At 41.1% G+C, this 25,617-nt stretch overlaps 1 protein-coding gene across 1 annotated transcript in view; it reads right to left on the bottom strand.

The window, feature by feature from the left end:
- The window catches only part of vex (somatomedin B and thrombospondin type 1 domain containing protein vexed), a 1,115,080-nt gene that overhangs the window by 356,865 nt on the left and 732,598 nt on the right, over positions 1–25,617 (bottom strand). The window contains exon 3 of the mRNA XM_071587015.1: positions 17,004–17,115. Coding sequence (XP_071443116.1) covers positions 17,004–17,115 — 112 coding nt within the window. The remainder of the gene's footprint in view (positions 1–17,003; positions 17,116–25,617) is intronic.

Here is a 25,617-nt window from a genome sequence, read left to right as displayed (position 1 = left end):
GCTCAATGTCATCACGCACCCGTATTTCTCAATTTTTTGCCTCACTGAAGAAGTACGATTAAGCAGTGCTGCATGACAAGGCGCGCTATCACTCCAAAATTTCACTTGTTAGTATCTCTCTAAATGACAGCAATTTTTCAAGTCGAAAACGAAGCATATGTCGCAGTGTACACTAGTGTAATAAGCTGATTTCATGCACAATCCTATGCGAGCTCATTTCATACCTGCGGCTCCAGCCAACCTGGAAAAATAATGAAAAAATACTTTTTTGAGAAATATGAGGTGAAAGTGACCTATTTTCAACCGAATGCAAATCTGCTCTGAATTAATGTAATCCCATTTAAACATAAATCATCGTCCGCGGACATAATCAGGACAAAATTCTGAATAAATTCCGAATCTTATCCTACCTTGAGATTTAAAGTCTAACGACTTCGCGAGGTGAGAGTGCTGGGATACAAATGGCGAAAGGATTAAGGAACGATTGTGGATGTCGCATGATTTGTAAACCCCTTATTGCCACGGAAACAGTATTATCCGCCGTTATTCTCCGTAATCGCGCGAGAGAGTAATTCCCTTTCCGACCCCTCGCCCTCCGTCTCCCCTCGGAACCCCCACGTAGCTTTAAACCCCATTTGGAGCAGTTTTGCCATGGTGTTGATTAAACGAAGCGGAGAGTTAAAGGCGACCCCGCGGGAAGAACAATGCTTTCCTAGAGACAATGCTTTCGTTTTCCTTCGCCATTTTCCTTTTTGGACCCCCTCGAAAAGGGGCCCTTAAGAAACTTAGCCTCCTCTCCTCGATTTTATTCCCCTCTTCGCCCCACCCTTCGCACAGCCGTTCAAAGGCTGTGACCCCGTCCTGACCTCTGCCCCGCTCACCCCGCCGTGCGGTCTTTCGCGCGTGATTAAAAAGTCTAGTCCCCGCTGTAGCTGCTATGGCGACGGACGCGTGTTGATCCCGTGTAAGCGACGCGAGATGTCGATCCGAACGGAGGGAAACAAAAGAAGCGCTAAAATATTATGTGGTCGCATGCGCAGTCCCCGCTCTCCCCTTTTGATTTACGGCTTCGGTGGAATGACCGGGGGTGTTGGGGGGGGGGGTACAAGGGGAGAGCCTTTTTCTGACGCCGCGATTGTGGACGCCGTTCGTTCGCCGCGGTCTCTTTTCCGGGCGGCTGGGATGGGACGACGCCATTCTTCTCGCAATCGAGGGAGGCACAAACGCTGTTGTGGTTTCGGTACTGCTTCCATTTAAGCGGGGAAAATGCAAATGAAACAGCAGAGAGAAAAATTCATTTGTATCGAATATTGGCAATTATTCATTAAATTATGTCAAGTGGTGCCAAAATTCGTGGGGAAAATCCTTCAAAATACGTGAAAAAAACGCATATAAAGCGGGCGATGGGATAAATTTTTGGACGGCCAAGGAATAATAGTACGTGCTAAGTCTAAAGGAGCCTTGAAAATTAAAAAAAAACAATTTCTGATTATAATTCAGTTAACTCGGGATAATTATACAAAAGAGCCAGTCTCGTGACATAATTACAGATATACGTGTAACTTAAAATAGTATACGGGGGGTCATTGAAAATTGCGTCCACTGTTTTACTGCAAGGCTACCTTTTTGGAATCAAAATATAAAGGTCTCTCCGATTGTTCTCCACCGAGCGACACGACGGCATTTTATAATAAATTCCGCCAAACAGTTCTCCTCAATTTCTCAAAGAATGAAGAAATACGCCCCCATCCTTTCAGGCCAGCATCTCCGCAGGTTTTTCCCGAGGTGAAGCGAGATCTGAATCTGGAAGTGTGGAAAGAACGTTTTGCATACTTCGCATTATCAAGAAGGGGTAACTATTTGCAGGATTTGGTATGGAAATTAGTTTGCTGCAAGCGACTGAGGAATCTCTCGGAGCGAAATTGCCCCACCCACGGACTCTCTATCCTGCCTCAGAATGCCTGCTTCAGGCATGCGCACCGCCGCCGAATGGGAGAAGAGCCCGAGCGAATTTGGAGCGCATTTCATTTGTTTCATGGCCGCGTTGCAGGGATCCTTACTACACAAGGCAGCACGGATTAATTTCACATGGCAATAATCATTATACATTGGACTTTGATTAATGGCTTTTGAATAACCACTAAACACGCTTTGTAATCACGGATATCTGCACTTACAGACTGATTAGATAAACATCGGTTGAATACGTAACTTAAGAAAACTGAATCCTTTTGAGGAAGTGTATAACATGAAATGTGTATAAAACCATGAAATAGAGGGTTCAGATCTGACTATGGCCAATCAAGCTAAGTACTTGGGGGTTGTTTTAACACCACGCCTTCCATGGGGAGCTCATATCAGGACAATATGCGGATCAGCTTTAAAGAAACTTGGCTACATAAAACGGGTGGTGGGGAAATGCAATGAAAAAGTTAAAGAGAAGTGTTGTTTTGCTCTAGTTGGACCTCATTTGGAATACGCCACAAGTATTTGGGATCCTTGGGAGAAAATTTGGCAAAAAAATTAGATCAAGTCCAGATAAAATCCGCTAGATTCGTTAAAAATTGTTATGATAAGAACACAAGTGTGACAGGTCTCTTAGGGGAATTAGGCTGGGAACCACTTGAAGTGCGGAGAGAAAAAGCGAGGTTTAGACTTTAAGAAAGGTTTAGAACAAACGAGTTTAGCGTCGACGCTAAAGGAGTTATCCCACTTTACTTGGGTATATCAGGCCACAAAGATAAAATAAGGGAGACAGATTCCAGGACAGATATATACAAATACTCATTCTTCCCCCGAACAATCAGAAATCAAAATATTCAAAAACCAAAGTCACTTTAGATGCATTAAAAACATTTAATTGACAAGTCGAAGCAAAACATTGCAAAGATATCAGGTACATTTGTAGGTGCGTGTGTATGTTAGTTGGTGTTTTTGCATGTGTGTGGGATGTAAGGGTTTTTGCATGACTGTACGCCATGTTTTGTTTGTGAAATGTATTAATTTTGGCTTTTGTACGTGGTTTTTTTTCTTAATTATGGGTGGTGTCCTAGCACCCCCCGCCACACGCCCTGCGGCGACTTGCGGGGTATTAAGTAGATGTAGATGACTCCTTAGAGATATGCACAGAAAGTTACAAATAAGTTCTAAAGTCTTGCCTTCCTTCTGGTAAATATTTTAGGAAAAATAAATGGAAGGCTAATTTAATCAAGGAGTTACATTTCGAACGTAAGTCCGAGTGTGCATTATCCGATGCCCGAGAGTTCTGATCGAGTAACCACGAATTCGAATCCTTTATTGACATACATTTAAGATAACCCGGTATACGACCACAAGTACCCATTCGAATACTTGTGGTCGTATGTTTGGAAATAATATTGGTATGTACGATCTCGCACTATTTACAACTATGAGTTTTTTTTCTAAAAACAAAATATTAACAGTGGTATCAATTAGGGGAAGCGTCCAACAGCTGAGGTAATTTGTATCATTAGCGATAGGTAGGTTTTTCGATAGGAATTTCATAGAAAGTGGGACGCTATAAAAAAAGCCCGCCTCCTAGCAAAAGGTACGGAGAGGTCACACAGTTTGATGCATCATCCGATGGAAGACATGGATGACTGCAATTAAAGTACTCTCCACATGGCACGGGATCTAGGGATGCTTCTGAAAAATTGTGCCAAAGCTGGGATTCGAAACCAAGTCACCGGGATGGTAAGTCAATTCACAATCTACCTCGTTACACCTTTAAACAACCTAAACAAGTATTATTATCATTATAGATCTTTTTCAGAAAACTCACGAGGATAGTTCTTGTAATTAAATTCGTGAAATGAGATTGGTTCACTTTTTTCTCGATAACTTTGGTCCATTATCAAGACCACCATTCGTAATAATAATTTATTGAGAGTGAAAAAAGTAACACTAGGTTGAGGAAACAATCGCCCTTAAAAAGCAATTAAGAAAGGTAATCTGTATCAGCAATTCATCTGGCATTCGTGTTATGCATAGGACCTCTGATAGTAAAACAGAAAATAATTCACATCAGTGAACACGATTTGAATATTCTAAACTTTTTTTGCTTTGTCAAGCAGTGAGTTGCGCCACAGTAGCTCCATATTACGTCAGCCAGTGATATTCAATCGCGATTAGGTCAATAGATCGCTGGGTGAGGCACGAAGGCAAGGGATAAGGTGAAGAGGGATTGCTCCAAATTACTCTGAAAAAACTTTGCCTGTACAGTCGTAGAAAGGCAGATGGAAAGGTATCCTTAACCATTTCAATTCCCCAATTGCAAGCGACATTTATTTCGCATGACGAATTGAGAGAGATGAAACAACGGCATCTGATAAGGTGGATGGATACGAAACGAGCGAGCAGACTTGGTTTGTCCCCTCCCACTCCCTCGCCTCCGAGCGGCGCGGCGGGATGGCGCGCGAGTCAACCGGGCACAAAGCTAGTACCGCTTCTATTTGCGCCCCCGTCGAAGCACTCCGCATTCGCACGTCACTTGTCAAGCGCAGGGGCGATGCGTCAGGCGGACTGACGTCGAGTTTCGGAAGGGAGGGCGGTGTGGTGCCCGGCGGCGGGCCATCGGGCAAGGGACGGGAGGGCGAGAACGGTCCACCCGGGTGAGAGCGAGGGTGAGGCGATGGGAGGGGGCGAAGGAGCTTTCAGAGGTCCACGAGAAGCATGGCGGATGAAACATCGGGATATCCAGAGGAAAATCCACTCCTGCAATCCTAACGTTTGGCGACGCCGAATGTTCCGTCCAATGAGCAGTAAAACACACAGTAATCAACCCGAAGGTCGGTTTAGTAGGTGATGGTAGAGATCATCCAGTACTAAGCCCTATACGGCGTGTGAAAATTCACACATCAGGGTAGGGGGGCCAGTTCCTTTCCCTGTGCCGGTTTTGGTTCCCCAGGAAGATCTGGTACCCGAAAAATCACATAGCTTGGGTAGAGGAGCTGCAGGTGCCCAGAGTGCCTTACCCGGGAATCGAACCCGGGACCCTCCGGTCGGCAGTCCAACGCTCTACCCACTGGACTACCGCGATCCCAATGAGCAGAAGCGAGCCAAAAATTGGCAGCCGTTTAGGACGCACAGCTGATCATGCCAAATAGTTAGTTCTAACTATTCGCTTGATATTAAAAGAGACCACCATATTGGTTGACCAATTTGCGTGAGACATAATTTCAGCCAACTTCATATAAAGTATCCAAAACAAATTGATCGGAGCATTATGCAACATTATCCAGAAGTCCGAATATATATTTAGCTGAACAAAAATAAATCAGAGTGACCAATTACCAAACGGTAATGAAAATTTGGGTACAAATAAAATAGAGAAATAATCGGCGATACATGGTTTCAACTATGAACCGATTTTATTACAGAAATATATGAGGATGTTCAATTGACGGTCGCCAAATTTTAGAGCCTTAGAAGTATCCCTAAGGTTGACGCATAAGTGCCAACACCATATGATCCGCGACTAAACTTGTGGCGTGCCGTGGGGATTCATTTTTCAACTTCGCGATACTAAATACACTCTCATTCAATTAAAATATTTCTTTTCTGTCTAAATATTGAGGTTAAATTGTTCAATTTACCGAGATACTTTAATACTTGGCCAGAATCACCGGTTAGAGCGTGAAACGCGATCTTGCGGGAGCCGGTTATATATCGAGAGGGCGGGAATTATTTTAATGCCGAAGAAGTGTGAGTAGCGAGTAATGTCCGGCGGCGGCTCTATTTATCTAACGCTAGAACAAATGCAAGCGAAACAAGTAACTGCCATCGAGCATTCGGTACCTCTCTAAGCTGGGGTCAAAATAGAACGGATGCTACGGCAATACTTTCGTTGTGCCTACATATAGTCTCCTTGTGCGAATACGCCAGAGTCACCATTTCAGGAAAAACACGGACGGAGACGTATGTTGGTGCCATCTAAGTACGCGTATACGAAGGTAGGAATATTGCCAAAATGGTTAGGAAACTGTGGGAGGAAGGGGCTATGTGGGCTGATTCGTAGTATATATGAGGAAGGAATCTGGCCGCAAGACTTTGTGAGATCAGTTTTAGTTCCTATTCCGAAAAAGGTAAAGGCTACATCATGTGAGAACTACAGGACAAGAAGTTTGATATCCCACGCAGCTAAAGTTGTTCTCAGGATCATAAACAAAAGGATTAAGATTAGGCCAAATGATTACTTAAGGGATGATCAGGTTGGGTTTAGGAAGGGGAGATGTACGCGTGATGCCATTACAGTAATGAGATTATTAATCGAGAGGAATATAGAAAACAACAGGGAGGAATTTGCCTGTTTCGTAGACTTCGAAAAAGCGTTGGATAGAGTGAACTGGGAAAAACTATTGAGTATATTGCAGGAAATAGGAATAGATTGAAGGGAAAGAAGGCTAATCCGCAACCTGTACATGTCTCAGACTGCTCAGGTGCGGGTGGGGAACGGGGAGTCCGGATGGGCAGTGATAGGAAGGGGTGTAAGGCAGGGTTGCCCATTATCACCGTCACTGTTCAACCTGTATGCAGAGGAAATGATTAAATAGGCATCGGAAGAACTGGATGTAAGAGTGAGAGTGGGCGGGGAATTCGTAAAATCAGTTATGTTTGCTGATGACCAAGCTTTATTTTGTCAGTCAGCCAAGGGGGTGCAAGCATTGCTGAGTGAATTGGAAATTCAGTGCGACAGGTATGGGATGAAAATCAACATTAATAAAAAAGAGGTTATGCGATTTTCTAGAAAGAAAAAGACTAAGCTAAACATTAAAATAGGAGGGCAAAAACTAGAGCAGGTAGAACAGTTTACGTATCCTGGTAGTGTTTTGGACCAACACGATCAAAGTAGTAGGGACGTAAGGAGAAGAATTGCCCTAGGCAAAGAGGCTTTCGCAAGGAGTGAGTAGATGACAGAGACGTTAAGTAAGCATGTTAAGAAAAGACTCGTAAAAACTTTGATATGGAGCGTAGCAATGTACGGCGCGGAAACGTGGTCATTGAAGCAGGAGGATAGACGTAGACTGGAGGCTTTTGAAATGTGGGTGTGGATAAGAATGGAGAAGGTGAAATGGACAGAGAAGAAAACAAATGAGGAAGTACTTGGTATGGTGGGCGAAGAGAGGGGTTTGTTGGGAGAAAGTATATTATATATATATATATATATATATATATATATATATATATATATATATATATATATATTATAGGTAATCTACCGGTTAAGGTAGGTTTTTGGATGGACACAACAACCAAACAATTATTTTATTACTCCTAAAAAAACACAAAATCCATCATCCTACTCTATATCAGGTCCCTCTTCATCTCTGAGTACTTTCTTCCTCCCTTCATCCCGTCCAACATCCCTATCCTGTTCCTTCCCTTTCCTCTTTTGCCTAACATTCTACCCTCTATCACAGTCTTCAACATCCCACTACCGGTCAACACCCCCTTCATCCACTTTTCCTGCCTCCATAGGATTGCTCCCAACAAACACCTCTCTTCGCCCACCATACCACGTGCTTCCTCATTTGTTTTCTTCTCTGTCCATTTCACCTTCTCCATTCTTCTCCACACCCACATTTCAAAAGCCTCCAGTCTTCGTCTATCCTCCTGCTTCAATGACCACGTTTCCGCGCCGTACATAGCTACGCTCCATATCAAAGTTTTTACGAGTCTTTTCTTAATATCCTCACTCAACGTCCCAGTCATCAACTCCCCCCTCCTTGTGAAAGCCTCTTTGCCTAGCGCAATTCTTCTCCTTACGTCCCTACTACTTTGACCGTGTTGGTCCAAAACACAACCGAGATACGTAAACTGTTCTACGTGCTCTATTTTTTGCCCACCTCAATTATCATTCCCAAGAACAATGTGATGGACAATAGATATATATATATATATATATATATATATATATATATATATATATATATATATATATATATATATATGATATTTTGGGGAGATGGCCCGCGTTCATGTAAATGTAATCATTATCCCCGAATAATCTGCCGTTGAAGAACACACACAAAACTTGTGTTTGTTGCAAGGCTACCATGCAGGTGATAAGAAGCAAAGAGTTCAAATTCACACGAGTGCTGTCATATGATTTTATTCCCGATAAAAATGTTCAAAATGACTTAGTAAATTATGCCATTAGTAGTTTAGAACGTAGTAAATTGCAAATACTGCCAGGCTCTAAAAAATAATCAGATAACCAGTGGTACACCTTGGGGCATAATGGGTATCATTTTAGAAGAAAAATGGTGAACGGAGCTATGAAATAAATAGGAAGGCTATTTTAACCATCCTTTAAAATACAATTTGACCGCTATTTAACTTGATTATATATTTTAATAGCATTTGCTTGATCAAATACCCTTCAATATTTTGTTAGACGCCGCCATTCGACCATGTAGGGTCGATGTAATTAAGCAATGTGAAAATACCTTGCGTCCCGAAATGTATCAGACACTATTTTGGGTGTTACTGAAGCGAAAAATTCGCAAAAAATATTGCCACAATAGTCTATCCGTGTTTAAACATAGAAAGTCAACGAGTGAGTGCGTTCGGATAGGTTGCAATCAGGAAAATACATAAATATTATATACGGTGCCCACTTCGCAATTTGAACACTCTAGGAACTATTCATAGCTGGGAAGAGTTATGTGATAAGTGTAGAAAGCGCTCGACGCGAAAAAGGAATGGGCAAGTAACTATTACGCCGGCTTAGAAAGAGAAAGGGTTTCGGTCAAATGAATCTCGCCGCCTCTCTTTTTATGGACTTCGTGGTGGTCGAGTGAGCAGGCTTGGGCGTAAGGTTGCTCACCAAAGATTTCCAGGAGCAACCTTTTAATTTCCTTTAGAGCAACAATATGCCCACTAAAGTTCAAGAAGCACAACTTTACTCAGAAATGCCAGATCATCTTGGGAAATCTCCCAAGTGTCCCAAGTTATAGAAATCAGCCCTCACCTTGATTGAATAAATATAAGCATTTACCGTTCCAATAAAATACCGACCTGAGTTGATAACTTTATTTTCCATTTTTTATGTGCCATTTTCCTGGCCAAGAACCTAACATATCCCGTGAAATGCAAAAATGAACACGTTCATCACAAATATTTCGTTATTAGCAGTCTGACAGTTAGCAAAGAATTCACCAAAACTAAATTATTCCTCCACTTTAGACCTCAATGAAAAAGTCAAAAAAGACGAAATCGTTTTAAAATCTCAACGAATGTAAAAAAACTAGGCAATAGAAGAAAGATAACGTAACTTTGGCCTAAAAACTGATATTTAAAGAACATAACATTTGAAGATAGAATCGGAAGAAAAATAGCCAAGAATCAGATTAAAATCAAGGATATATACTAAATTTCTAATGGTATCCTCAAAATGGAAGAATATTTGCGACGAATTTTGCGATTTATTAACGTTCTGAGAGAGTATAAATTGGTCATAATCGCGAATATCAAGTCGGGAGCGAAGAAAATTTAAGAAATTTAAATGCAAATAGATTAGATAACTTGTTTTTTCCATCACTGACGTCCATTTCCTATCAAAATCGACATTCTTATTTCCCTTTCCTCATCACTTCGATTAAATGCCAGTCTCAGCATTCATAAATATTATAGTGACGTTCTTCTGCATGACACAGTTACATCTATTCGCTACTCAGGACCATGGTATCATGGCTCCTTTAAAAACAGTTGCCTACTCTCCTTGATTGTCCGGTAGATATTATCATTCGTAACTTATTAACTAATGAGAAACTGAGTTCCAAGAATGAGAGGCGAAACTTGATAAATTTTCTGAAAATAATTTCATTACGCCAGTAATTTTCACTGAATTAAGGAATCAGTTAGAATTTGAAAAGCATTATGAATAACTTGCAAAGAAAACCCCGCTAAAGATAGTGGCAGAAATGAGAATTTAAAATTCTACTCCACATTCCTCAGGTTTGAAAAAAAAGTCCATCCGAATATGAATCACCACATTTCGATAATTTAATTTGCCTTCAAATGGAGTGTGCTATTTCAAAAAGCAAACATTTCTCTGAGCAAGCATTTCAGTGCCCGTTCCGAGCGAGAGCGAATACCATTCCCCGCACTCACATTAAATTCAAAATTCAAAACAAAAACAAAACTGTATATCGCCCATAACATTTTCAATATAGTACGTATCCATCACGTGCGATTGAGGAAATGCAACGAGGAGCACAGCATCAAGGGAGCAGCATTCTTTCCCACAGCGAGAGGGTGGCGTTGGTGGACAACGTGTGGAACAAGATTTGAATTCTGCCACATTAGAGGACGGATTCTCATTCTGCGCGTAGACAACACCTAACTCGGCGGATTTAAAATAATAGGCAGATAATGTCCATCAAATCGATCTGTAAACTTAGAAATGCAATATGGGTGAACTATATGACAAGAGACTCAGTAATTTGTTTATCGTCGATCGGAAATCTAGTGCTTATTAAAGTAAAGTGATGCCGTAGACCAAGCGTGCTTTGAAAATACACTTTTTTCAATATATAACTTCAAAAAATAACTATCTAACCTTAAAAGATACTCAAAACTGCCCAATCAATATAATGTTTACGAATCTCCCTTAAGCCGTATTCACAGACGATGCTCTTTGGACTGAAGCTAAGGATGCGCCGGGGTCAGACAACGTCAGCCAATGGACAGCGTAATGCAGAAGGACGCTTACTTCAAAATGCACAGGAAAGGATAGGGAGGATTCTGCACAATACATCGAGGGAATAAAAAGATAATGCAGGAGAAACAGCAAAGGATAGAAATAAAAAGCTCGAGGAGGAAAGAAATGTATAAAACAGACGACGGAAACAGATAAAAGGAATTCCCTTGCCTCCGGGAAAAATTTACCTCTACAACGCTACATCATAACGACTTCGGGTGAGCGGAAAGGGAAAGACGAAGCGAAGGAATGGTAGAAGGTAGCAAAGGTAGAACGGTTCGAAAAAGGCATAGGCAAAGAGGAATGAGATCAAAGCGAGCGTAACGTTTGCCTCGAGGGAGCAGGGGATGGAGGAGGCGCGGTTCTGAGGAGGAGGATGTCGCGTCCGGTTCTCTTGTTTGACTAAGAAAACTATGAGAGGGGATGCGAGGCAACCCAAGGGCCTTTCCTCCTTCCCACGTCCTCTCTTCGAATTGGAGAGGGGCCCGTTTCATTCACTTCAGCGAGAAGTGATGACGTGGGAAATCATCGGCAAACAACCTTCATCTATGCATGTATCTCTTTCCACTTCGAAATGTGCTCGTCAATTCTCGCCGTGGTTGTGGAAGTGTTAACTGATACTTATTACAATTATTTTTCACCATAAAAAGGAAACGATTCTATAATAATTTTTTTACCATACGAATGAAACTTTTGGCATTCCTGAGTTGAGAACATCTTGTTGGATCAAAGGAGATTATACTGAATCATTATGGAATGGCGATCGAAAAAGTGACATCACCTGAATTTCGCTAAGAGGGCATCAATTTGTTTTGCCAAAAACCAAAAAGTAATTTGAAATTGGGGTTGAGCAGATTTAATTGAAGCATCCTGTGCATTAACGGCCATTCACACGAGTCGATGGGAATACTGATGGCTGCAAATTGATTAAACCATACCCATATATATATATATATATATATATATATATATATATATATATATATATATATATATATATATATATACATATATATATATATATATATATATATATATATATATATATATATATATATATATATATACATATATATATATATACATATATATATATATATGTATTGTCCATCATATTTATCTTGGTAATGATAATTGAGGTGGTTTCCCGTTACCTTCCTCAATAGTGGTTTTAACGTGACACCATCACTTATTGGCCGCCCCACTAGGGTCAGACGCCATTGCAGCCGCCTCACTGAGGAACAGACGCTGCGTGGACTACCTTTCGTCTGGCTCCTAACCTTCGACCTATCTGGCATGGCACTATGAGCAATTATTATTACTCCCACCAGCACAGCTCCAGGGGTCATCGGAGCGTACAAGCCCTTCAAGCCCTCCTCCGTTTTCATCGGAAGATAGAGAAGTAATGACTGCTGGAATAGTAGAGGTGACGGGTGCGAGAGAAAGGGAAGGGGGCCAGGGGAATCACAGCATAGATTCTCTCAATTCCTTCATCTTCCAACTCAATGATTCCTAATTTCTGTCTTTCACCTCGACGATTTCATCCTCTCAGATCACCTTCCTCGATGTCAATATTTCCCTTAGCAATAACAACTTCCTGACCTCTGTTCACACTAAACCTACTAATAAGCAGCAATATCTTCATCACAGCAGTTGCCACCCCTCCCATACCAAGCGCTCCCTCCCTTACTCCCTCTCTATCCGCGGTCACCGTATTTGCAACCATACCGAATCCCTTAACAAATACCTCAATAACCTTCATCACTTCCTCCTCCAACGAGGATACCCTGATTCTCTCCTCCATAAAAAACTACTCAAATATTCCTACACCCCCAAGCCTGCGTCAACCACAGACTCCCAGCCTCTCTCAATCTTTACTACCTACTTCCCAGGCATTCAGTCTCTCAAATTCATCCTCAAAGACCTGTTCCCCATCCTCAAAAATCACAACACTTCCTCCAAACTTCTTCCCAAATGCCCCTCTGTCACCTTCAAACGTCTCGCCAACCTAGGAGATATCCTCAAATCCACCAAGCCGCTCTCAAAATCCCCTCACACCCCCAGAGCCATACCCACAACATGTCATCGAGCAAGATGTAAAACCTGCCCTATTTTCACCACTCCACCCCACTCCATCCCACCATTTAACTCTCCCCCACCCTTCCCCTATTCCTCTTGCACTTCCAAGAATGTTGTTTATCTTCTTACCTGTAAACTCTGCCCGTCCTTTTACATAGGCCAATGTTCCACACCACTGAACATTAGGATTAATAACCACCGCGCCTCGTGCAATCCCTCCTCCCCGTCCGCGCGTCTCCCCATCCCTAAACATGCTTCCCATCATAATGCCGCTTTCAACCAGTGTTGTAATGTTTCCGTCCTAGCGTCCCTTCCCACATCCAATAACCCTATAGAATTTAAAACTCTTGAAATGGCATTCATGTATCTCTGTGTGGCCTTTTCAGCATCCGGGCCTCAATGTCGTTCATTGATGGGAATGGCCTGAATTGTTACTTTGTGGAAGCGATGCATATCAGAGAGTTGAATAATTTGTTTTTCCGCTTGAGTTTTGGTGTACGCGTCCTTTGTTTCTACTAGCAGGGTCTTGATCACGACTTTGTAAGTTGAAACCTGGGTCTCGGATGTTGCAATATTTGCGGTGAGCAATTGTTTTCTTCTCCGATATTGTGTCAATTCCACCTCCTCCCTCTCCCTCATTCCCTATCTCCGCTCCCATCTAGCCTCACCTCTCCCTTTCCTCTCCCCAACCATTCCTCTCACCCCTCTTCCACCTCCCATTCTCCCCTCCCCCTGGCCCCCTTCCCTTTCTCTCGCACCCGTCACCTCTACTATTCCAGCATTCATTACTTCTCTATCTTCCGATGAAGATGGTGCAGAATTCCGTCGAAATTATCAAGAAATAAAGGGTGAGTGTTCTTTTGAAATGTTTCTATATTGTTTGTTTGTTGTTGTCCAATTTATTATTCGGCACTTCCGTGTGGACATATATATATGTATATATATATATGTATATATATACATATATATATATATATATATATATATATATATATATATATATATATATATATATATATATATATATATATATATATATATATATATATAAACACAGTAATCAACCCGAAGGTCGGTTTAGTAGGTTATGGCAGAGTTCACCGCGTACTAAGCCCTATACGGCGTGGGAAAATTCACACATCAGGGTAGTGGGGCCACTTCCTTTCCCTGTGTCGGTTATGGTTTCCCAGGAAGACCTGGTACCCGAAAAGTCACTTTAGCTTGGTTGGTGCTGCAGGTACCCAGAGTGCCTTGCCCGGGAATCAAACCCGGGACCCTCCGGTCAGCAGTCCAACGCTCTACCCACTGGACTACCGCGACATATATATATATATATATATAATATATATATATATATATATATATATATATAATATATATATATATATGTGACGTTCATCGTTTGTTTTTATTTTCAAAAATAACATATATATACATATTTGTGTATATATAGTATATATATATATATATATATATGTATGTATGTGTTAGGTTTGAAAATATAAGCAACCGATGAGCGTCGTTTTCAATCAATAGGCAGCAGAACGAGAACGCACGGCCAGGATTTATGTGCACAGGAATAAGAGACCGCCGAGTCGTCCATCCGCAGACAGGAAGAGGAAACAGCGGAGGGCCACAAGAAACTTTTAATTACCATCTAGTGTTCCCGTTTTATTTTATACATTTTATCATTTTTTGTTTCCCGTTGGAATGTCAATTGACGGAATACATGATTCAACATTTTAAAAAAAGCGGTTCGTGGGCCATTTATTTGAAAAAAACATGGCCTTTCAGATTTATTTCCGATGTGATTGCAGTTACTTCCTGATTGAATGCATTTTTAAAAGGATATAAATAACTCAAAGGCACTTTGTAGAGCACGGAAATTAAAGTTTAAACCCACGTACTTGTTATGTTATTCACTCTTCTGGAAATATTGGTTGTTACTAATTGACTCAGTGTTTAAATTCATATTTTCCAGTTGAAAAGCAAGTAAGAGTAAAACATGCTGATGCTGATAGAAATATATATATATATATATATATATATATATATATATATATATATATATATATATATATATATATATATATAAAATTTTGAAAATTTAGCACTAGTGGACACAGACAAAAACACACAAAAAAGAGACTCACTAAGTTTTCGAATTTTTGGTGGTCGCAGCCCCCTTCATCAAGGAAGTAAGGGATAGAACTATCCCTCTTTTTTGTCCTTGTCCACTATTGCTAAATTTTATACATTATTATTATTCACGTCCGTGAGACTTTCAAATAGTGTTATGTATATTTTCAAATGGACACTGAAATATTTTTTATTGGCCAAAATGTTTGGAGATTCCGAAGGGCAGCGGCGTTGGGTCACATCCCCTACCGGTCTCCTTGGGGAGTTGACCATTGTATGTCTCATGTCCATGTGGTTGTGGAATTTCGCCTTCTTACTTGTCAAATTCAAGCTTGCACAATATTGGACAAACATTTACTATATCCTAAGGTGCAATCGTTTGTTAGTTGATAGTGTATGCATTCTGCGAGGAGGTTGAAAGGGTTTTTGCATGAATGTATACACCACTGTGGGTATAGGTTTGCATGGATATGTAGATTTTGCAAGTGGTTTTGTTCTCTGTTACGGGTGGCGGCTTAAACCCCCCCGCCATACGCCCTTGCGGCGGCTTTCGTGGCATTATGAATATGAAAATGGCATCTCGGTATCGGGAATTATTCATAAAATCAAATTGTATCCCTTTACGTATGTTTTAGAAACACACATTATCTTCCTAGGAATCCTATAAGCAACATGGCCACGAATTTCCACCTTCTTACTAAATATTTTGTCCTTTAGCGTTGTATCCTTGTGAATGCCATCAAATTCATTTTCAAACTTTACCAAAGAGGTCTTGCATTAGTTTTTCGGAAGGGCGGTAGGCTTTTTTCTGCAGAAAATAGCTGTCAAAAATCTTTTGTCCACACAAAAATTGATTATTTCTCGATCTTTGAGGCAATATTGACTGCTATAAAAGACAGTTCATCACATGACATCAGTGAAATGTTTAATGGGAGGTCATGCGAAATAAATCAGCAGTTAAACGGACCGCAAAGACCACTGAGGGATTCAGGAAAACGGAGAATTCACTGGGTTAGCTTTTTTGTCCGGTTAAAGAATAATGCGATAAAACAAGACCCGGAATTAACAAATAAAAACCGCGACTCGTGGTGTAATGGAGTGGAAATAACGAAAAGAATGGAAGGGAGAAGAAAAAAAGGGAGTAAAGGACAGCCCGGTCCAATTGAGTCTATTCTCACATCCTCTTGATGCCATTGGAATGCATACCTCTCAATTATCCACTCTCGTGGGAGGAACGGAGAGACCTAACTGCAGTTTTTTGCGGCTCTCGTGTGTTAATAAAAAGGACGGGGCCCTTTCATCATTCAACTTAATGACCCCTGAACTCAGCACTGGTCGCGAGAATTATTCGTGAAAATGACCGCTAGCGGACGAGTGCCACCCACAATAACAGCCAACGTGATAATTGTGTATTTTTCTCTAAAAATGTATGCTGTCCGTTTTCTAGCCAGACCCTAGCCTGCCCTGGATCTAGATGGAATCCCATCTTCGGTCGCTATGCAAACGAAATATACACACTCCGCGTACGTGCGGTCAAAAGTCTGCTAGTTCGAGGTTAATCCAACAAAATCTTCTCAAGTTCTTCTCAATTAAGATCTCGTCGTATCATAATTGACATGAATCATCAATAATCAAATGAACTGAAATAGCCGTCTTTTATACAAATTATTTCTGCTCCTTCCTCATTGACCAATTATATAGTATAATAGAAATGAATGTGCTGAGTGGACAGCCGCTATACCCGCCCTCCTTCGATGTCAATGTCGCAACTAAAAAATACCGTAGCCATGATGTTGCTGACAACTCGCTACAAAGTGCATTTTCAGATATATATTTTTTGGAGGTCTTTTACTTTTTGAAAAACGGAGAATAGGAATAACATGCATTCATACCCTCAGCTGCAGGGCTCGCGTGTAAAAGATGGATAGACCAGTTCTGTTTCGCACTTATTATTCCACCAAACGGAAAAAACCAACACTCTAAACCGTAATTTTTTGGAGAATAACTAATGAAAGTTTGGAGAGTGCCAAGCATCTGTAAATTAGTCAAGTTCAGTACTCACTCTGGCCTTGAAGGGTCCTTGGGGTAACGGAGTCTCAGGTTGCGGCGGATGTCGCTGGTCTCATTCACGTGACGGCTGGCGCTCAACGATGCCGGCAGAAGCATAGCAGTTTCTGGGGAAAAATAACAAAATAAATTTTACAATGAGATAGACATACGAAATCTAACTTTTCACAAATCCAAATATGGCTGAAATAAATTAATACTTACATTAATTCAACCACCGAGTACATTGCAACTCCTAAATGCATTATAAATAATATTTACTTGATATTGAAGCATTCCATGTAACGATGATGTTTTACCAGATTAGCCTTTAGCAAGGCGCTCTCACTGAGCAGGAAATCTCTGAAAGAGGAACGCTGCGTAACAGCTGTGCAAATGAAATAAAATCTCTCGATGCAATATGTTTTCTTTTAAATATTTTATTTATTGAAGTGGCATGAAACGGTCCTGTATTAAGTTTTTACGACAATGAACGAAAGTAATATAAGATTTTATATCATTCCAAAGAATGATGATAACGCTTTATTTGATGTGCTCTTACGAAACAAGTAATATACTCGTATAATAAAGTATTTTCGCCCGTGAGTATCACGGAATTTCACGTGCTTCGACATACAAGACCTACTTCCAACGAATAAGGCACAAACATTAATGGCCCAATCCTTCATTATATGGCCCAATCCTTCATTGAAAACAGAATTCGACAAGTATAGAACAAGCTTGGAAATACACACAGATAACATTTTTGATAGACCAGAATAAAATATCACAAAACTGTGTTTATAAAAATATCTATCTCAGATGTGTACACATTTCATTTTATTTTTTTATCCGATGAGTTCCTGAAACGGATGCAATTAATAACCATACTAAATTCATAAAATACATACTACTCCCATTCTCATTTTTAATTTAAACATTTGCTCGTGTGTATCCGCGAAAAAATTTCAATTCCGTGAGCAGGATTAACCTGAGCTGCTAAGAACCAATGTATGCATTCAAGAAATTCCTGATGGTTACGACACGCCGTAAGGGTACTAATGAGTACCAATGTCGAAAGCGGCGCCCGGTTTTAAGCTGTCGTCTCGCGACACAACCCTTAGGGACCGTGGCCCTCAGAAACGGAGCGGAAAAAATTAAGCAAATTTTCCTTTAAGTTCTTACAACTTTTTCATTTGAATATTTTCAAGATGTTTCTCTGCTAACGAGGAATGGCAATAGCAAAGAGAGAACTTGATTGGGCGTGCTCTCTAAACCCCCCCCCTCCCCCTGCCTTTAATCCCCTCCCTCCGCGCCATTTAACCCCCTCCCACCCCCTTTTAATCACCGCCGAACAACGCCCTTTGTTCTTTGCGACACCCATTGATCCGACCTGCGGGAGATTATCCGATACTATTGACTTTTTTCACTCATTCCCTTCTACCTCGTAGCAGGAGAGAGCCGTCGGGCGAAACCTACAGAATATGAGTGGTTCAAATAACGTTTTCACAAAATAACACCGATTAAATCGAAGGAGAATAGTGATTGTTGAAATGCAAATGCCTTTTATAGAGGGAAATAACGTTCGAGATAAATATATTGTAGCTATCTTGATCTAAAATTTTCTATTGCAATTCTAAAAGGCTGGTTGCTTCGAAATTTTCGAATGTTGCATACTTTTCGAAGATCACAATAATACGTATTATAACTGGCCCTCGCCTACTCGCCAACTGGGTGAATATGTACCATCTACTCAAACATTTGTTATTCTTAACTATTTTCACGTTCATTTGAAGGTCGTCTTTCACAAATTAATGATTCACTAAAACTATAAATTTCTCTGAAACGGAGAAATGGAGGAAGATTATAAAACTTAGTATTGCAATGCATAAATATATAATTTAAAAAAGTTCCAAAATTAAGCCACTCACTTCTATCGAAGTTCATTATCCAAAAAGTTCTTAGTAAAATCTGAGTCCTTCCTCTATGTATATACACGGCTAACAAAAGCGACGGGTAGCATAGGGAACATTAGTTCTATAATTCTGAGTTTCACTTACCGGAGAGTGTTTTGGCATTAGAAATATTGGCTTAAGCTATTTTGATAATTTGGTTGCAACTGTGAATCAATGCACATTAAATAGGAGTAGATCGTTCACAACGCTAAACATAATAAAGGTATTTACTAACTACAACAACATTCGAAATTGTATTTCCCAGTCTATCTAAAACAGTTTACGAGAGGAAATAAGGGGGGGTGCGCTGCAAAGTCTTCGGCAAATTTTGAAAAACCTAAAATGTAACTATGACTTGCGACCGTAATTCCTATTGAAAAATTAAAAAAAAAAATTCTGACGTTTAAGAGCCCTTCAAGTGGTAAACGTGCCACGAATCAGGCCGTGGATGTAAATCAAATGGAATGAGATAGCCTCATAGCTAAGGTTACGACACCAATTGGAACTATTCTCGATCGGCGCAGGCGTAGAAGGCATCTTACAGTCAAATACCGCCTGTTATATGGCCCTTTCGTATTACGAGTGTAACAACTTGTCCTTGCCATTCATCGAGTCATTTAAGAAAGATTTATGAGAAATATGAGACTCCGTTGATGGCCGAACAGGGAAGAGAACTTTGAGTGAGGAGAGCACAGTTGGCACCAAGATTACGCTCCAAATGCTTTTCATTGCCGTCGAAAGAAACGTAGAATCCGCCATTTAGGCAATAAAAACTCACAACGCCCTCGGCACTTCGAAGTGATGATGGGATTATAAATGGGAGCTAGGAAGGGCTTTTTATCGCATAGGGAATCAAGGCAGAGAAGAGAGAATTTCATTTTATTCCTTCCTGTGAAACTTCCCTCGCGCGCAGATACACTGAGCGTATTATGTCGGAGGCATTTTAATGATGTACCTCGGGATCCTTTGTCTTTATGTGTAGCGAGATGTTTGCCGTGAACGCTGCAGTGTTTTTATTTTTCAAAATCTTCAGAATTAGACTGAAGCATGAAATCTATTGCTGCTTAAATTACATCCGGATTAGAGAATGGTTAAAAATCAAATTGAAAAAGTTAAATTTGAAAAATATTCCATATTATTGAACTCGAAGTGTACGGGTGGGAATCACAAACAGCCAGGGGTTTATTAGGAGACACGTAGGAACAGGATATCAATCATTTCATCATCAATTGTAACCTTTTTCTAATAATTTTTCGAAGAATAAGATTTTTGAATACACTAACAGCATTATTATTAGGTAGTCTACCGTTTAAGGTAAGTTTTGAATAGATGCAAACTCAACACTCCTACATTTCTTAGCCCCACCTAACAAGACAAAACCTAACGCCCCGTATTATAAGAAACCCTTCATCAATTATTCATATGTTTATTCTGTATCTCCATACATTCCGTCTATCCTTTTCCTCTCAATACCTCTAACTTGCCTAACATTATCCTCCAGAATTTTTAAGACTATGACAGTCTTAAAAATACTATCTCTGGTTAAAATGCTCTGCACCCACCTTGCCTGTCTCCTTTAAATGTTTTCCAACTATCCTTTCTCCTCCCATAATATGCCTTGTCCTCTCTTTGTTCGACAACACAAGTATAATTAGACTTATAATAAAAGAAGAGTCGAAGCTGAAATTTGACCAATGCCAAACAATGAATCCTTAATTACATCGAATCCCGATTTCAAAATCCGAATCACCTCATTTACTTATATTTCGAGTCCCCATTTTTCTATATTTCGTCCCCATCTCATATTCTATACATCAGCAATTGAGTTCATTCAAATGAAAGTATTTATTATTATACTGTATGAAATCTAAAAGCGGTTTGGCCTTCAAATCCAATGCTAATTCATATTTCAAGTATTTAGAAACTAAAAATGACTGGCGATTCCAATTTTAAATCACAATTTCCCTTCTCCCTTTCACGTTAATTCAATCGACTCTGACTGTTCATTCTTACATAATTTTAGTGACTGACACTTGGGAGATTATTTACGCATGATGTATTACTCTAAAGACCACAAAACATCAATGTTTACTGCTGGTCATCTCTAACTCATCTATCATATTTTGAGCTCATTTCTCCGCCGTGCACGGGAATTGCATAATGAAATGCAAAGCAATTATAGCATATGAGTATGGAGATGTTCACGCAACTGCCGATGTGGAATGTTCCAGGCGCACACACCGGTCGCGGCGCACACAACCTGTGGAGTGGCCACGTCAAGCTGTGTCGCTCCAAACAAGTCTCTCAATGCCAGCAGCACCTTTTACAATATCGCAATTTTGACTTTGCGAACTATTTACATGTTGGGTTGCCCAAGCTTCCCAGATTAATGCAGGGCAAAAGAAACAATGAGGGTAGCAAAAGTGGATAAAACACAGTAATCAACCCGAAGGTCGGTTTGGCAGGTGATGGTAGAGTTCACCCAGTGCTAAGCCCTATACGGCGTGAGAAATTCACACATCAGGGTAGGGGGGCCAGTTCCTTTCCCTGAGCCGGTTATGGTTTCCCAGGAAGACCTGGCACCCGAAAAATCACATAGCTTGGGTGGAGCTACAGGTGCCCAGAGTCCCTTGCCCGGGAATCGAACCCGGGACCCTCCGGTCGGTAGTCCAACGCTCTACCCACTGGACTACCGCGACAAAAGTGGATAAACATGTCCAAAAAAGAGAATCTATCTATTCTATCACCTTTTCCGACACTTGGAATCGCATGCATGGACAAACCACTTTTACACTTCCTACACGAGTATTGTATAAACGCGTATCGTATTTCATATTGAGGGCTATCAGTATGCATTTATATCCAATAATAATCCCAAAAAAGTTGATGTGATTAGAAAAATCAAAAACTATGAAAGTTAATTTGACACGGGAAGAAACAGGTATCTCCATAGCCATCTGGAGCTTCAATGTGCGCAAAGTGGGCAGATTTGGAGTGACCACACTGCCCCCAAACCTCAAAAGAATCTGCACCAAATGTGGTCAATAATGAATGCTTCCTCCAATACCCCAATAGCAATCTCATATCGGAAATTGGATTCCGCGCCGAACTCTCATTTTCTTAAACAGCAAGTACTTCCTCATTTGTTTTCTTCTGTGTCCATTTTACCTTCTCCGTTCTTCTCCAAACCCACATTTCAAAAGCCTCCAGTCTACGTTTATCCTCCTGCTTCAATGACCACGTTTCCGCGCCGTACATAGCTACGCTCCATATCAAAGTTTTCACGAGTCTTTTCTTAACATCCTTACTCAACGTCCCTCTCATCAACTCCCTCCCCCTTGTGAAAGTCTCTTTGCCTAGCGCTATTCCTCTCCTTACGTCCTTACTACTTTGACCGTGTTGGTCCAAAACACTACCATGATACGTCAACTGTTCTGCCTGCTCTAGTTTTTGCCCTCCTAATTTAATGTTTAGCTTAGCCTTTTCTTTCTAGAAAATCGCATAACCATTGTGTTATTAATATTGATTCTCATCCCATACCTTTCGTACTGAACTTCCAATTCACTCAGCAATGCTTACAACCTTTTGGCTGACTGACAAACTAAAGCTTGGTCATTGGGGAACCTAACTGATTTTACGAATTCCCCGCCCACTTTCATTCCTACCTCCAGTTCTTCCCACGCCTCTTTGATCATTTCCTCTGCATACAGGTTGAACAGCAACGGTGATAATGAGCAACCCTGCCTTACACCTCTTCCTAACACTGCCCATCCGGACTCCCCGTTCCCCACTCGGACCTGAGCCGTCTGAGACATGTACAGGTTGCGGATTAGCCTCTTTTCCTTCCAATCTATTCCTATTTTCTTCAATATACTGATTAGTTTTTCCCAATTCACTCTATTAAACGCTTTTTCGAAATCTACGAAACAGGAAAATACCACCTGGTTGTGTTCTATATTCCTCTCAATTAATAATCTCATTACTGCAATGGCATGACGCGTACCTCTCCCCTTCCTAAACCCAAACAGATCATCCCCTAAGTAATCATGTGCCGCACTCTCTATCCTTTTGTTTATGATCCTGAGAATCACCTTGACTGCGTGGGATATGAAACTTATTGTCCTGTAGTCCTCACATGATGTAGTCTTTACTTTTTTCGGCAAAGGAACTAAAAATGATCTCACAAAGTCTGCCGGCCAGATTCCTTCCTCATAGATACTACGAATCAGCCCCTATAGACTCTTCCTCCCAAACATTCCTAAACATTTCAATAGTTCCGCGGGAATGTTATCCACCCCCACGGCCTTATTTAGTTTCATCTCCCTTAATGCCCTTTCTATCTCTTCGTCTAGTATGCCTGGACCTAAGCTATCTACCTCAACGTCATGTTCCTTTTCTATGTCTAACTTTGTTGGTCTAGCTCTTTACTATACAGTTCTTCTATATACTCCTTCCATCCTTCTTGGATCTATCTTGCGTCAACTATAACCTTACCCGCCTTATCTCTAACTGCAATCATTGATTTCCCTTTCTTACTTCCCGATAAATATTTAACTTAGGTGTACAGCGCACCGATTTCACCCTTCCTCTGCATACTTTCCTTGTCCTCGCACTGCGTCTTCCACCATGCTTCTTTTGCTTTATTTGTTGCCCACCTCATTTTATTGTACTTCATTTTGCCTAACTCTGTATTTACATTCTTCCGTTTTCGCCGCTCCTCCATCTTTGTAATCATCTCATCCGTGATCCATGGTTTCCTAGTCCTTTTAGCGTTAACGGTTCCAATAGTGTCCTTTGCAGCTTAAGAGAACCGTTTTTTGATACGTTCCCATTTTTATTCGATAGTAGTTAGCTCTTTACCATCCTCCATGATTTCCTCCACCGCCTGTATATACTCCTTCCTTCTCAAACCATTTAATGCTTCTACATTCCATTTTCTACAGCCTTTGGTACTCCTTTGTTTTCAATCCATTCAAATCTTATACATTCCATTTTCTTACCCGCCGACCCTGCCTTATCTTTTTGAAACAGACGCTACATTTCATAACAACTTAATTGCGGTGAGAGTCCGCATCCCCTCCCGGGAAGCTGTGCGAATTTATCACAATGTTCCTAAGCTTGTTTCTAACAAGGATATATTCTAGCTGATACCTTTCGGAGTCACCTGGCATTTTCCATGTATACCTGCGTCTCTTGTGGTGTCTATTCCTAGTGTTGGTGATGACTAACCCCTGTCTCCTGCAGAACTCAACTGCTTTCTCCCCGCGGTCATTCGTCGTGCCTAAACCGTAGTCCTCCACCTCATCACAATCTCTTCCTTCGCCTACCGTCCCATTCCAATCCCCCATTACTATCAAATGTTTCCCTGCAGCAATTATTATTAGGAACGATTATGTCCTCTAACTGATCGTTTATCCTATCGACCTCTTCTTCCTTATGGTCGCTCGGTGGCATGTATACCTGAATAATAACCAAGTTCGTCGGTTCTGCTTTTTCTCTACTAATAATAGCCTATCCGTTACCTGCTCTTGACTACGCTTCTTCCTACCTCTTCATTTAATACTATGGCAACCCCTCGTTTGCTTTCGTCCCCGCCGCTGTATATTATTCTATAATTATCACTCCAGTAATCCCCGCTATCCTTCCATGTCACCTCGCAAATATCCCTAAAATATCTATTTTTCCCCTATTCATCTCTCACTTAACATTCTCCAATTTCCCTGCCCTCATCATTGTCCGAACATTCCACGTTCCTATTCTAACTAATTTGGTATTATTATCCTGCGTCTTATGTTCTGCTGTTCTGGTTTTTCCTTGCATGGGTTTCGTGGGATGACGACCGCGGAAGCCTTGCCTCCCCCACTGCTGGGCATGAGGAACGGCCGATCGGGCCGAGCCCCGTAGTTGCCAGGGCTCAAAATCTCTGTATAGTCCATCATATAAATCTTGGGAATGATAATTGAGGTGGTTTCTCGTTGCCTTCCTCAATAGTGTTTTTAAGGTGACACCATCACTTACTGGCCGCCCCACTGGGGTCAGATGCCATTTGCAGCCGCCTCACTGAGGAACAGACGCTGCGTGGACTACCTTTCGTCTGGCTCTCACCTTCGACCTATCTGGCATGAGCGACCCTACCAGGAGAATTTATTGTTTCTCCCGCCAGCAAAGCTCTAGGGGTCATCGGAACGCACAAGCCCTTCCACCACGTCAAGGTTGTTTGCATACATAATTACGCACATATACACCCATGCATACATACATATACATATATAAATTAAGAATACACCTACACACACACACACACTGCAGACCCTCTTGCCCTGCTCACAACTGAAGCGGTAGGGGCTATTAACAAACGGCACTTCACGGCAGCTCTCTTCCACGTTATAGAAAGAGCATTCGACCCCATGTCTTGCGTATTAGAGAAAAACTTGCACAACGCACTGATATTCATACTTTCCAAAATGCCAGGTGTCTCACCAGGTTTCATCCACACATTTCTTTCCGATAGGGTTGCCAGAGAAAAAGTAATTAACAAATACTCAACACCCGTCTTTCCCGCGGCTGGGGTACCGCAGGGTACCGTGCTGTCCCCACTACTGTTCAACTTGTACTGCTGAGATATGCCAACAGATGAAAGACCACGGCGAGTCGTCACCACGGCGCAGTACGCCG

The sequence above is a fragment of the Hetaerina americana genome, unplaced genomic scaffold, assembly GCF_022747635.1.
Source record: "Hetaerina americana unplaced genomic scaffold, ioHetAmer1.1.p SCAF_29, whole genome shotgun sequence".
Classification (NCBI taxonomy): Eukaryota; Metazoa; Arthropoda; class Insecta; order Odonata; family Calopterygidae; genus Hetaerina; species Hetaerina americana.
Note: the sequence above shows the minus strand (reverse complement) of the source record. Positions and strands in the feature narration are given on the sequence as shown.